The sequence below is a fragment of the Centrocercus urophasianus genome, unplaced genomic scaffold, assembly GCF_019232065.1.
Source record: "Centrocercus urophasianus isolate 14NV4802_14NV808 unplaced genomic scaffold, USGS_Curo_1.0 seq_42, whole genome shotgun sequence".
NCBI classification, from domain to species: Eukaryota; Metazoa; Chordata; class Aves; order Galliformes; family Phasianidae; genus Centrocercus; species Centrocercus urophasianus.
This window is the reverse complement of record NW_024885000.1, coordinates 67,480-82,449: the sequence shown is the minus strand read 5'-3', so window position 1 is coordinate 82,449 and position 14,970 is coordinate 67,480. Positions and strand designations below refer to the sequence as shown.

General features: G+C 51.7%; 1 protein-coding gene across 1 annotated transcript; it reads left to right on the top strand.

Annotated features, from left to right (window-relative positions):
- The first annotated feature begins 5,325 nt into the window (after positions 1 to 5,325).
- LOC122168333 lies at positions 5,326 to 11,254 on the top strand. Its single transcript, XM_042833552.1, has 5 exons — positions 5,326 to 7,808; positions 7,938 to 8,092; positions 8,238 to 8,376; positions 8,872 to 8,973; positions 10,851 to 11,254. The coding sequence occupies exons 2-5, from the start codon at positions 7,997 to 7,999 to the stop codon at positions 11,189 to 11,191; spliced, it is 678 nt and encodes a 225-aa protein (XP_042689486.1). The 5' UTR covers positions 5,326 to 7,808; positions 7,938 to 7,996; the 3' UTR covers positions 11,192 to 11,254.
- The last annotated feature ends 3,716 nt before the right edge of the window (positions 11,255 to 14,970 follow it).

The window sequence follows — 14,970 nt, the reverse complement described above, 5'->3', positions numbered from 1 at the left end:
TCGCCGTTGGCATGGAAACACAGTGCGACAGCACGTAGGTTCCAGCAGCCCGGCTGATGTCACCGGCACTGGGACTCGCTCTGCCCGCCCCGGAGCCGCAGCCTGCGAGCTGTCCCGGCCTCGCACGCTAACCAGCCGACGCCTGCCGTGCTGCATGCGGTCCCTCCGGGCAGAGGCCGGCCAGCTCGGAGCCTCGCTCGGCCGCGCTGCGGCCTGCCGGCACCGCGGCCACCTCCGACTCCACTTTGAGCTGCCGCAGCGTACGCGGGCGCCCCGCCTTCGGAAGCGGCCGCTTTAGCCGCGGGGAAAGGCGGCAGGCAAGCTGCGCTGGCTGCCATCGGCCCGGAGCGACGGCCTGGCCTGGCCTGGCCTGGCCCGGCCCGGCTCCCCTCTCATTGGTCACCACCCGCGCCCACCCGCCCCCCGGCTCCCCTCTCATTGGTCAGCGCCGGCGCCCACCCGCCCCCAGCCTCCCTCTCATTGGTCAGCGCCAGCGCCGCCGGCTGTCTTCTCGGGAAAATGGCAGTCGGGTCCTCCACCTGCGGGGCAGCAGCTCAGCACAGCGCTGACGGCCATCTGAGCCGAGCGAGAACCGAAGGCGCCCGCCTGACTGTGTGCCGGGCTCAATCGCGTCTCGATCCGCGGGGTCGCTCCCTCACTTTCGGGACTGCTCGGCTCAGCCAGAAGCCGCTCTCGGACACCGGGCTAATCCCACCGCTCGCCGTCAGCGGCCGGTTCTGACAGCTCGGTGGCGCCCCGCCACAACGACGACTGCAGAGGACGGCTCGGTTCATAGGGGGACGGTCGGGGCCCCGAGGCACGGGGCGGGCGGCGGCGGGGACGCGGGAAGGGGGAGCGCTGCTTTCCCCGCACGGAGCCCCGCGGCCGCCATTGGCGGAGAGCCCGACGCTCGGCCCCGCCTTCGCCGCGCTGCCATTGGTCGGTCCGCGGGACGAGGCGGGCGCTCCGCGCGGGGTGCTTTCCGTCGTTGCGTCATCACCGCGCGCCTCGGCTGGCCCCGGCCCGGCTGCTCGCTGCGCTTCCGGGGCCCGCGCCTCCGGCTCGTTTTGCTCCGCGCGGCGTTCCTGCCGCTCTGCCCCCAGCCTGCAGCGATGCCTGGGGTTGTTGTGAGCGAAGTGCGGGACCGGCGAGTGGCGGTGTTGAGCCTCGTGCCGTTGGCGTCGGCCGTCGATCAGCCTGTGCGGACCGCTCTGCAGGGTCTTCGAATCCTTAGGCAGATAATAGCAGGATGCAGGAGCTGAGGGGCGATGGGAGGGAGGGGAGCGTCCTGCCGTGCCGCCGGCAGCCCGGGTACCGCAAGCTGTGGATCCTCCATCCGTCAGCACAGGAGCCGCGGTTCTGGCTGCAGCGGCAGGAACTCGGCGCAGCCTTGCACAGAGCGGACCGGCCGCAGGGGAAGATGATGGCCGTGGAGCGTGAGTGCCTCAGCGGTGTCTGCAGCCTGCGAGGAGCTGAGCGGGGCTGGGAAGAGGAAGGTGTGGGAGTGCTGGGGAGGGACGCAGAATGGCAGTGTCAGCGGCAGGCTCGGCTGCTTCTTCCTCCTCCAGAGCCCACTGTCACATCTGTGGGGTTCCACAGAACGCGCAGAAGTAAGGTAAGTTGAAGTTGGACAAACTTCTATACAGAAAGGGTTGTTAAGCACTGGAATGGGCTGCGCAGGGTGGTGGTTGAGTCACCATCCCTGGATGTGTTTAAAAACCATCTGGATGTGGTCCACGGGGCCATGATTTAGAGGAGGGAACAGCCTGGCAGGAGCAGTCCTTGGGAACAGCCCAGCAAGAAGGACGTGGGGGTCTTGATGGAAGAAAAGCTTAACATGAGCCAACAGTGTGCTCTTACAGCTGGGAAAGCAAATGGGATCCTGGGCTCCATCAGCAGAGGAGTGGCAGCAGGGACAGGGAAGTGATTGTCCCCCTCTGCTCTGCTCTCGTGAGTCCTCATCTGCAGCACTGCCTCCAGGTCTGGAGCCTGGAGCCCCAGAGATGATCGGGGGCTGGAGCAGCTCCCCTATGAAGACAGGCTGAGGGTGCTGGGCTTGTTCAGCCTGGAGAAAAGGCGGCTGCGGTGTGATCTCATTGCAGCCTTTCAGGACCTAAAGGGAGCCTACAAACAGGAGGGGAGTCAACTCTGAAAGGGTAGATAACAGCAGGACAAGGGGAAATGGCTTTGAGTTGAGGGAGGGAAGATTAAGGTTGGAAGTCAGGGGGAAGTTCTTTACAGAGAGAGTGGAGTGCGAAGACCAGAAGGAGTTGTGTTACTTTAGTTTGATGAGCTGCTGCATTTCACTGGACTATGATCACTGTGAGCAAAGTCTGTGAAGAAGGAACTGCTTTTCAGTTTGTGCCACTTTTTGCCCCCCTCGCTCTCTCTCACCCCATACGTCACCACGTGGACATTATCTGCTAATTGTGCTTTCAACGGTGATTTTCTTTCCCTTATGATCCTAACGCTGTGAATTTCCCAGTGGTTGCTGAGACAAAGGTGATCGTAAATACAGGTTTTAGCACTATTGCATCTAGGAATAGAAAATGCCCAATAGCTAATTGCGTTCTAATGCAAAAAAGAAAGCATAGTTCCTTTTTAATAAAGCAAAAAACAAAGTGTTTCTCCCCCTTCCATCCCTTCACCCTCCCCGCCCCCCAAAAAAAGGGACAAATCCTCAAACATTTATACTAAGTTAATATAGTGAGCAATGCAAAGTGAGCAAAGAGAACTTAATAATGTCTTTTTAATGTCTGTTTCCTTCCCAGATGGCCCTGAGACCTGCCATGTGCCTATGGAAATGGTGAGAGCGACTTCTGAGGCTGTGAGCGGTGGCTGATGAGAGAAGCTGAAGAGAGGAGCCTCCGAATTGAACTGACTGGTAAATCCAAGCCTCTTTGTTCTAACAAACACGTCTGACCCTTAATTACTGTAAGGGACCGATGTTTTCATGTGGCACCAGACAAGGCAGGGAAGCTCTAGGACTCGGTATGCTTGCTTTGGTGCTTCTCTCAGCCTGTTTTTGCCTTTCTGCAGTAGCCTAACATCCAAGGCAGGGACTTGCCAATAATCTTCTCGAGTCCAATGGCCTTAATGCTTAGACCTGCTCACTGCGGTGAATATAAATGATTTATCATGAGGCTGCACTTCTGAATTTTCACTTTCCTCAGTGAAGCTTCTCAAGCTGTGGTTCCCATCCCACTGAGAAAGTCTGCCCTTTGTGTTGCAGTGTGGGAAGGTACATGCAATGTCCATCTCTTCTGGAGCATTCCCCTTCCTGCTGCTGGCTGTTTCAGTCAGTGTCACTCTTGCTCTCTGGTACGGCACTGAAGCTTGAGAAATGGACCTTGGAGGGGGTGGGCTGGGAGGTGTGTGTCCGACACGAGTTTTTGCCCTGCTGTGCTTTTACAGTAGAATATAGGTTCTGCATGTGAAGTATTTCAGTAATATCTTGTTTCTGTTGTTACTGACATTCTGTATGGCCACGGCTTGATGAGAAACCGTGGAAAAAGGCATCATCTCCCAAGCTGAAGAGCCTGTTATATGCTATTGCTCATAGCATATAATGTGTAACAAGGCTAAGGGTTGTAGAGAGCTCTCCCAGCATGACTGTTCTTTTCAGTGAGGCTGCAGGCCGAAGGCTGAGAGAAATAAGCACCTGCCTTGAATTTTCGTATAGACTTTTTCCCTGGAGGGCTGCCAGAACCAATTGGAGCAATTTCCTTTGGCCAACCAAAGCCGTGGAGTTCAGTAATGGCTGTGGAAGATTTGTTTCTGTGTATGCGATTTGACATGTCGGCACATCCTCACTTCTCAACATGGCTTTTTACCTTTTGCTTTACAGATATGGAATGAAAGGGCATTTGATTGCAAATGGATCAAGGTGTGTCTGTTTTCCTTCTGAAAAGTGAAATATGCTGCTGAAGTTTCCTTGTTATCACACGTGCTTTGCTTGTCTGCTTTTCTCCAGAGCAGAGACCTTCATCCTGTGCCTGCTTGGCTTCCTGACCTCTTATGGTAGCTGCAGGCACGAAGCACTAAGAGGAGCACAGGAGCAGATCCTGAGGTGTTTGGGGTTTGTTATTATCTGAAGCTGGTAAGTAAGTGTATGCTACATAGGAAGCTGCAGTTGAACTGCACAGATTCATCTTCTGACTGGCTGGCAAACAGCTGATTTTATAAGTCAGAGATCTGGAATTCCTTCAGATTCTCCAGTGACGTTCCAACGGATACGATGCCCTTAAATTGTTGGTACACAGCTCCAGGTTTTTGTTACATGTTCAGATCTGCCTTTTGCACAAAGTAAGAGCTCTGTGTTTTAACATCATCAAGTTAATCTGTCTGTACGTTTGCTAAGGTCTCTCTCAGGTTGTTTGTGTTCAGTTATGAAGAATAGGTGTAAGGATTTTGTTATCTGGGCTATCTGTACAACTTCTTTCTGCGAATCCAGTCTAAAATGTGCTGCAGTCTTTTGATATGTTTACTGTCTTCTGTACATTTTCTTGCCAAACTGTGATCTGGCAGAAAGTTGCTGAGAAGTCATAGAGATGATCTTAAAACAGACTAGGAAACAGACTTTGTTTCCAGTGAAACAATTACTAATCTAAGAAAAACCTTATTAAAGAAAGAGAAGGCACCACTATCTTATGCAAAATCATTTCAAAGCTTATAGCTTTGATGTGACTCCGTTTTGGATAAATAAAAGTAAGTGCGTGGTCTGAAATAACAGAGCTCAGCAGAAAGCATCCGCATGCTTGTCAAAGGAAATTTGAGTTGGCTGTCTTGTCTCCTGCACATGTAAAGGTTTAACAGGCTTGCCACGCGACTTCCTGGCTCTCGTATGCTTATTTGGAGGTTGGTGCTTCTCCTGTTTTCTTCCTTTTACAAGCCCTTTGTGATAACACCAGCCCCGTTGGTTTAGCATTCCAGCAGCCCGATCTGCATGCAGAAATTATTGTAGAACAGGTCCAAATCTGTAAATGCAGTATTGCTCTTATCTTGGCTTTTGTGTCATAAATCAATTCTTCCTGGTGAAGGGAGGCTTATCTTTCTGCTCATTTGAAAGGGAAAGCCTGAACAGTTGCCAGGAGGGACAGCGACAGGACATGGTTGGAACACAGTGTATAATCAAGAGAATTAGGCAAAGTAAACAACGATCACAAAAGAGAATTAGCGGAAGAGCTTACCCTTCAGCTGAGCTCACCAGAAGACACCAAGAGAGGTGATCTCCAGAAGAGATCCTTCCCCTCTGGTAGCCAGCTCTTAAATAGGTCTAGGAGGGGTGGAGCCAGGCTCCACCCCTTCCAGCAGCACAGGTGAATTGCCTTCACCTGTGCTCCTCTGGCTGACTCACGGCTCGCCTCAGGTGATCAATCAGAGGTTCAGGCCTTGGCTTAGCAGTTCCCGTACACACAGGGACCTTCAAGGCAATCCTGAGCACAGCCCACTTATCGACATGTCTCTCTGGCGTGCCCAGAGTAGCCAGCAAATCTTCCTCTCTTCTTTCCCCTTTTGCCAACTTTGATTCTCAGTCCAATGAGACAGAGGTGAGGCCCCCCGCCAGGAGGCCAAGGTTGGGTTGGCAGGCCTGAGGAGGAGAAGAACAAGGTGGAGTTCGTACGTCCACATGAGTAATTGGTGGGAAGCACTGGGGATAGCAGTCATACTTAACTCAATGTGGCACTGGCCAGTGTGAGGCACAGTGTCCAACAGGCTCCTCTACCCCCTTCCAGCACTGTGAAGACAGCAGTGGAAGGCAAAACAGAGAGCATCCTGAATTCCTGCTTGAACAGTGTTGTCTTTTTGCCTCTGGAACTGGGCATACTAAAAGAGGAGGAAGATCTGTATGCTGAGGTGTGTGCTGCGTAAGCCACCAGAGCCCCAGGTCCTTTTGGGCTGCTCCTTGTGCTGTGACCATAGGAGTCTCGGGCAGGGTAGCAAACCAGCTTTGCTTTTCCACCCTCATCTCTTCTTTGGGGATAGGGTTAGGATGAAGTGCCCTGTGAGGTGCCGCAGGCGCCCTTCTACAGCTCTCTATCCTCTTGCTGACCACTATTGCCATGAACGTCATGCTGTGAGCCTTGGTGCAGAACTCAACTCCAGAATGAGGGAGGAGCTGCGCAGCATCTTTCAGGTCTGGCAGCCCGAGGGATGGGAGTGTCCCTACTGCAGTGGCACAGACCCTCCTTGTATGTGACAGTCTGCAAAGGATCCCGCCCCTGCTGCTTTGTTCTTCCTTCCCTGTGGGGAAGATCCTAGAGCTCCTGCTGGAGCAGCAGAAGCTCCCAGGACAAGTACCAGCAGATTCTCTCTTTGCAGGCTCTGCCCCACTTCTTCCACTCCCAGCACATACACGTTCGTACAAGAGCCCTGCATGGGATTCTATGGATGATCGTGGATTTTATGGAAAAAGTAAGGAGCCAGGCACCCATCAGCCAGGCTGTCTCCCATTCTCCACATCCCAGAGCAGCTCAGGGGTGCCTGCAGCTGGGAGCTCTCAGCAGGGCTCTGTCCTGAACAAGGGTCTTTGCCCCGTCTTCATCCCCACTCTTCCCTCTCCAGGCCCTGCTCTGTCTCCACTCTACTCTGCCTTCCTCTCTTTTTCTGTCACCCAGGACTGGCAACACACTGAAAATTGCGAGTTTATATATGAGTCAGTCATCAAGATCTACTTCCCAATCCTGGGAGAGCTGCTGGGTCAGCTCTGCCTTTTCAGTTGTGGCCTTGATACCACCAGAGTTCTAGCTGTAGATGTGCTTTATCATCTCCATGCATTTGTCAAACACAAAAGAGGTAGGAGAAGATTGGTCAGGCAGCATCTCTCTGCTCCTCTGTCTGCTCATGTCTCTTGTTCTTATGCTTCTTGTGCTTCGTGAAGCCTGACCATGGAGTCTGTGAGTTTCCTGAGCTCCTTTACTCTTCAGAGCAGCTTCATATTTCCTAAACTCCCTCTTGTTCCCAGCACCCACTGCCTTTAGCTGTATAATCCCTTTCTTTCACTCTCTTCAACCCATCAACTGTGGGTCCCATCAACCTAGGTCTCCTATGCCATGGGTCTCCTACACCATAGGTCTCCTCCACCATAAGGTGCCATTTTCAGTTTAAAGCAGCTTTTCCCCAGTTGCTGAGTTTGATGACAAAGCTGACTTTCCTTCTGACTCTTCTGTGTTTCCTCCCTTTTAGAGACAGCCCTGACAGAAGTGATGGAAAAGTATGTGCATCTCTATGAGATGCTGCAGGATGCAAATTTTGTATGTGGTAACTTGTCCAGTCCCAGTGATTGTGCCAAGGTGATGTCCTGCCTTGCTGAGGATCTTGCTCACAGCATCAGCAGGAAATGTTTGTGAGCAAGGGGAGTGTTATGGCAGCAGATCCAGCCCTCCTGGCTGTCAGCAAACCCTTCTTACCAACTGCCCATGCCCCCACCCACAGTCCTTCTCCCAGAGCCCTCTCTTGCTATCCTGCACCACGCAGTGACAGAAGCTGATGCTTCCAGCTTTCCTACAGACTGCTGCCCAGCATCTCTCTGCAGAGCTGCTCTCCCTGCTGGACCAGGAAGCACCACTGGAATGCTCAGTGTGACACATCTTCTCTCCCCTGCTTCCACCCACAGGTGTTTGGAGGATACCTCAGGCCTGCTGAGAGGATGGACGTCGTCCTCACAGCTCTTGAAGTGATGGTTGACTCCAGCATCTATGACAGAGAGGCAGCCTGCAGTGTGATAGCTGTGGCCATGGAAGACTACGCCTTCTGGATACCAGATGTAACCACGTTTTGTCCACTGCCCCATCCTTGAGTCCTTTCAGGTGCTGTTCTTTCCTTCCCAGCTGAGGTCTCTTGGGCTCCTGAAGCCATTCTTAGCGGTGGGGAGTGCAGTGGTTTCAGCAGCACCTGTGGAAATGGTTGTGGTCTGTCCTCACTTGTGTTCCCTTTAGAAAACCCAGATCACAACCTCCATCCACAAGAATTTGAGGAGCATTGCCACAAAGGCAGCATGGCACTGCCTGGTCTCCCTGCTCCTCCTTCTGACCAGCTAGATTCACATGGAAGAAGTCAGGAACCTGGTGCAGTCCTCTCCACCAAGCGACAGGTACTGTCCTTAACAGCCTGGAGGGCTTCTTCCAGGTGCCCTCCTGCTCATGCAGGGCTCACCAAACAATGTGGGCTTGAAGGGTATGGGCTTGAAGGGTTCTAGCTTTGGCTAAGGCAGCCCTGCCTCCAATTTGGGTTTGTAGCAACACCCTGGACGTGTGGGAGCTGATGCTCTGCATGCCACGGACCTTGGAGAAGGTTTTGAAGGAGGTGACCAAGGGTTCACAGATGAGCAGGCTGGTAGAAGGAGTCACAGAAGACATGTGCATCCTCTTCTTGGCAGTGAGTTAATGGATAACACTGCTGCCCTTCAGGGCTGCGCATGCCCCTGCAGGCTCTTGTTGATGTCTTTGTTTCACCTAATGGCAAAGAGCAAAGATAGTGAAGGCTCTTTTGGTGACCTATGCCGCGTCAAGACTTTTATGAAGCATCCAAGCGCGGAGATGCACAGGGTGGTGCTCGGAGGGCTTGTCATACTCTCTGAGACATGGGAGAAGGTGAGTGGGGCGTTGTCAACAGAAGTGGCATTGGGCTTCTTGGGCAGCAATGGGAGGAGCAGCTAAAGCCCAGCTTTTACCATGGGCTAGTTGTCACCTACCCGATCAGGGTGCCCATGGCCCCATCCATCCTGGCCTGGAGCACCTCCAGGGATGGGGTACCTACAGCTTCTCTGGGCAACCTAGTCGGAAAAGGCTCCTGGCCCTGCCAAGAGGACTGCAATGCCAGGTCTCCTTCCTTGGGCCATGGTGCCATCTCCCAGCTTCTGCTTCCCTGCAGGTTGCCGGGAGAGCCATTGTACAAACAGCCAATCTCCTGCACTGAAACGACCTCCGGGAGCTGGCTGGAAAACAGGAGACGTGGAGGATTGCAGAGTGCTTGGTAAGGAGAACCCCAAAGCTCCAGACCAACAGGGACAGTGCAGGGAGCTGGGGAGCATTTGCAGTCCCCATGTTTTTGTGCTCTCTCCAGCTGCAGTGGGACCAGAGCATGGCAGAGGAATACCTGCAGCAGAGCCAGCCCTTCCTATAGGACCCTCAGGCAGCCTTGCGAGAGGAGGCTGTGAGGTTCATTGGTGTGCCACAGCCCCTTTGTCCCTCTCTTGGCAGTGTTTGGCAGTCCCAGCCACTGCCCTCTGGCACTAGGAGCCCCATGAGTGGGTCCCAGTGCTCCGGTGCCTTGCTCAGGCCCTTCTCGGCTAATCTCACTGCTGGGGAGCAAAGTTCCCCCCCCCCAAAAAAAGTTCTGCTGCTGGGAGCAGGATCTGATGGGTGCTCTGTGCCTAGGGCTTGCTGCGCGCTACTCAATGGACCTGAGCCAGGAGAAGCTACAGGATATAATCAGGGCTAAGTGAGGGCTGTGGTGTGTGTACTGAAACCAGGGGCAGAGAGCCCCCCATGCTTTGCTCCCCTCCAAGGGGAGACCTCACTGCACTTGGGGCTGAGGAACAATACAGAACCATAGAATCCTAGGAAGGTTGGCTTTCAAGCGACCTTATGAATCACAGAACCATGAAATCCTAGTGATTGGGTTGGAAGGGACCTGAAAGATCGTGCAGCCACGAAATCCCAGGGCGGTCAAATGGTTATGTTGGAATGGATGTTAAAGGCCACCCAGTTCCAAGCCCCTGCTGTGTCCAGGATGGCCCCCGGTGGATCAGATTGCCCAGGGCCCCATCCAACCTGGCCTTGAGCAGCTCCGGTGATGGGGAACCCACATGTTTTGTTGGCTGCCTGTGCCAGGGTCCCCTGCCCTCTGAGGGAAAAACTTCCTCCTAAGGCAGAGTCAGAGGAAAAAGCAGCAAGGCTGATATTGTGGTGGGAGCCCAAGCATGATTAAGAGGGAGATGATATTGGCTGCACCTCAAGTACTGTGTTCAGTTTTGGGCCCCTCACTACAAGAAAGACATTGAGGCCCTGGAACGTGTCCAGAGAAGGACAACAAAACTGGTGAGGGGTCTGGAGCACAAGTCTTATGAGGAGCAGCTGAGGGAGCTGGGATTGTTCAGTGTGGAGAAGAGGAGGCTCAGGGGAGACCTCACTGCACTGTACAACTTCCTGAAGGGAGGTTGTGGTGCAAAAGGGTCTGGCCTCTTCTCCCAGGCAAATAGTAGGATCCGAGGAAACAGCCAGAAGTTGTACCAGAGGAGGTTTAGGTTGGATATTAGGAGAAACTTTTTCTCTCAGAGGGTGGTCAGGCAGTGGAATGGCTGCCCAGGAAGGTGGTGGAGATGCCGTCCCTGGCAGTGCTCAAGAGGCGCCTGGATGAGGAGCTACGAGATATGGTTTAGTAGCTTGTGGTACTAATAGGAATGGGAGGGTGGTTGGACTAGATGATCTTGCAGGTTATTTCCAACCTTGTGATTCTGTGATTCTGTGATATCTCCTACAAGCAGCTAGGAGAAGTTTCACTGAGAAAGTTGACATTCCCTTTGTCTGCTGGAAGTAGAATACCTGGAGACGAAACAGTTGGGGAGATTCCTGGAGTGTGTGAAGGAGACCCTCCTTTGCAGGCTGTGAGGGAGTGAAGGAGAGAATGTGGAACGTGGAAACGGGGAAGGACACGTGGGTTATGTGATGCTCATGATCTCAAAGGTGTTCCCAATTGAGGTGATTTGGTGATTCTAATGCATTTGGGGCCTTCCCGATCTGTTTGTCCTCCCTGGCCTGGGCCAGAGATGTGTGGCACTGGCATGGTGTGGAGTTTGCCTGGGATCTCAGCATCTTGCTTCATCCCTGCTCTGTTTCTTCCTGTGGCAGCCCTCAGTGCCTTTGGTCAACGATGCAGAGAGCTTGGTCCAATGCCTGGCAGCTCAGACCACATTGATCCTTGGGCCATCCATGATGACAGTGACATCACGATGGAGCCTGCGAGCGCTGTGTTGTCTGCTCTGCTGAGCTGCAGCACTCCTCTGACAGGTCTGTCCCTCAGAGGAGCACAGCAAACCCAGTGCCCTGCTGCCTTTCACGCTGGGACATCCCTGCGCACCCTCAGCAGGTGCAGCCATTCCTGGTCTCTGCTCCTGGCTGCAGGACAACACAGCACGTCCCTCTGCACTCCCAAGGCCATGGCTGACCAAGCTGTTGGCTTGGCTGAGTGAAAAGGAATTGTCTCAGGCCACATACACATACCTTGATTTAATGTATGGAAGTAACAAACTTTCTTTTTGTATATCCATGTATTTAATAAAATACTTTAAAATATTAATATATGTGGGCAACAATCCCATCAAACTTGCAGGATATTTGTCCTTTTTTCCTTGAAACTACTGCAGCAATGTCTGGTTTGATGGAAGTGATTTCAATTCTAAATGAGTTCTCTTGGTGCTCGTCAGAGATTTTGGATCTAGTTTTGCACTTGGATTCTCCCAGGGGAAATTATGCTGAGCCAACCTGGTAGCTTTCTCTGATGTCATTACTGGCTGGGCAGCTGGGTGGAGAGCAGTGGATGTTGTGAACCTTGTCTTCAGCAAGCTTAGTTGTCTGTCATCAGCTGTGCTGTGTCCACTGGCCACCTGCAACTAGTGGTACTAGGGCTTTGGATTGCCCCTGTGGCTGCTGCTGCCCACACCTGGCTGCAGTGCTGCTGCTGTGCGTCCCTGCACAGTCCATGCAGGAGCATGAAACCCACAGGAGAGGAGGAGCAGAGAAGCAACAGCCCACACAAGCAGCTTCTGGTGTCTTTTAAGTGTGATGTTTGTAATGAATACAAAGAAGCTGTGATGCATTTTTCACAAATACTCGTCCAAACACTACTGATGAAAGAAACAATTTGGCACAGTACACAAATGTTTGCAGGTATGCTAAGCTGCAGCAAGAAAAGTGAACATTTTGTAAGAAAAAACGCAGAAAGGGATTGCTCTGTTTTGTGGGATCCAGTAACACAATAGTAACACATTCTGCTAGAACTTTGCCTTGCCTCAAGTTACTGCTGTTGGGTTTTCTGGGTTGTTGCTTTTCTCCTACATCCTTTTTTAGGCTGTTAATTCTGTGAAAGCCACTTGAGCTACTATTAGGTCATCACAAAAATAACCACAAATGCCAAAAATTAAAACAGCGGCACCTCTGAACTGCAGTAAAAGACCTCAGAAAACACAAAGGCACAGGACTTAGGTGATAGGTAAAGGAAAGAAAAGCTGAACACTCTGACCTGAAAAGATTAGATATATTACTTTTGTGTGATCTCGCTAGTGACCTCTATATCTATCTCTATATAGGGAGAAAGAATGGAATGTATATTTTAAGATGCATTTGATATATGGATGTATGCGTAAAGTACTCTCCTGAATTATGCCCAACTAGCAAAGCAGCATGCAATTAAAAACTTTGCAGAAAAGAAGTGTGTTGAGTGAGATCACATGGCATGTGTGGACAACAGGGGGATCAGGCCCAGATGCAATGGGTTCCCAAGAGGCAGGTCCTGCTGAGCAACCTGATGTCCTCCTACAATTGAGTGACTTAGGCACCGGTGACCTCGGGTCAGGTATTGAATGGTCCAAAGCTGTGCATCCTCGCTCCAAAAGGAGTCGTTCCTAACTTCACTGCATTTGTTCACTGACCACTCGGGGCAGACAGGAGATGCAGTCCACAGCCCGCTCTCAAGGCCGGTTGGACTGCCACAGACCTAATGACTGCTAAGGCTGAATGCAGAAACTGATAACGTAAAGTTATACATGTGTGGTCCCGATCATAACGTGATATTAATGGGCCACAATCACTTCAGAGGAGTATCTGATGCAGCTTGAGGTAATCCATAGCTACAGTTGCTGTGAGGTGTGTCTGCTGTGACTTGCCCATTTTCCACAGTCCTTTCAGTGTTCCCTTTAGACTACTGCTGCGCTGTGTTCTCATCCATGGCCACAAATACTTCAGGATATGCTGGCATGACTTTCTCCACATACATGGACAAGGCAAGGCATATGTCCTTCAGCATGGACTTATCCACGGCCACAGATGCTTTAAAGTGTGCTTTTTCTAGAGAAGAGTTTCCTGTGGCCACTGTGATTTGCAATATAAGTGTTCCCACATGGACTCATCTGCAGGCCACATTCCTGCTGCTACTTGAAGTTCCAGCCTGTACAGTACAATAGCACAGGGACAGCTGTGATGCCCTGGACATCTGCCAACCCAGGCTTACAGCTACAGCTGTTATCAGAACATCCCAAGCACAGCAGAGCAAGATGATAAGTAATAGTGTACCCACTAACAGGCATCAGATTCTGATATTCTGTAAGACAAGCATGCCTCTTGGCACGCATGGTGCCCTGCCAATTAGCAGCTAAACAGCAATAGCAACTGCAAAGTCCAAAACACTTCACTCTCAATATAATCTGTCATCGTCTTTAACCTTTCATGCCCAATGATGGAGTGTGAAAGAGTTGTGGTTTAATCCTGGCAGGCAGTTAAGTACCACACAGTCACTCACTCACTGTCCCCAGGTGGAGAGAAGAGAGAATCAGAAAGGTAAAAGCGCAAGAAATCGTGGACTGAGGTAAAGGCAGTTTACTAGTGAAGCAAATCAAGGCATTCATTGGCTACTTCACGTCAGCAGGCACATGTTCTGCCGAGTCCAGGAAAGCAGGACTTGTCATGCGTCATGGTTTCTTGGAAAGACAATTTTCATCGCTCTGAATGCCCCTCCCTTTACCCTTCTCCACCCCTCTATTAGCTTCATACGACTGTCTAGCATGCCATCTCTCATGTACTTTCTTATGGAGCAATTACAACCAGACAGATTTCCACTAAGTGTAACAAGAGTGCAGACATTTGTTGCATATGTAAACATTCACATTTACATGTTTGAATTCTGTTACCTTGGAGCAGAACTGTATCTGAGCCCAGATGTATTGTCTGTGGTCAGATCAAGTACTTCCTGGGATGCATTAAAAAGAGCATGGCCAGCAGGTCGAGGGAGGTGATCCTCCCCCTCTACTCTGCCCTGGTGAGGCCTCATCTGGAGCACTGTGTCCAGTTCTGGGCTCCCCAGTACAAAACAGACAGGGATCTCTTGGAAAGAGTCCAGCGGAGGGCCACGAAGATGGTGAGGGGCCTGGAGCATCTCTGCTATGAGGAAAGGCTGAGTGAACTGGGTCTGTTCAGCCTTGAGAAAAGAAGACTGAGAGGGGACCTGATCCAGGTCTATCAGTATCTGAGGTGTGGGGGGCAGAATGGCGAGGCCGGACTCTTTTCAGTGGTGAGTGGAGACAGGACAAGGGGAAACGGCCGGAAACTGCAGCATAGGAAGTTCTGCACCAATGTGCGAAGGAACTTCTGTACAGTGAGGTGACGGAGCACTGGAACAGGCTGCCAGGGAGGTGGTGGATTCTCCTTCTCTGGAGATGTTCAAGACCTGCCTGGATGCCGACCTGTGCGACCTGGTGTAGGGAACTGCTTTGGCAGGGGGTTGGACTCGATGAGCTCTGGAGGTCCCTTACAACCCCTACAATTCTGTGATTCTGTGATTCTCAAGATGTATTAGTTTTGCTATCAAGATTACTTCTGATTATGTGTCCTGATTTCAGCTAGGATAAATAGTTTTCTTCCTAGGAGTTGGTATGTTGCTGTGTGTTTTAGTAGTAACACTGATAACACACAAATGTTCTAGAGTGCTTACACTAAGTCAAGGGCTTCTGATCTTCTCAGACTGCCCTGTCAGCAAGGAGGCTGGGAAAGGATAGAAGCAGCACAGCTGACCCAAAGTGACCACAGGGAGATTGTATGCTGTATGATGTGATGGGAAACAATAAAACCAGGGGGAGTTGGCTGTGAGGCTGCTGCTGCTCAAAGACTGGCTGGGCATCAGTCAGCAGGTGGTGAGCAATTGCACTGTGGATCAATCATTTTGTACATTCTTTTATTATTATTAATATTATTATTTTCC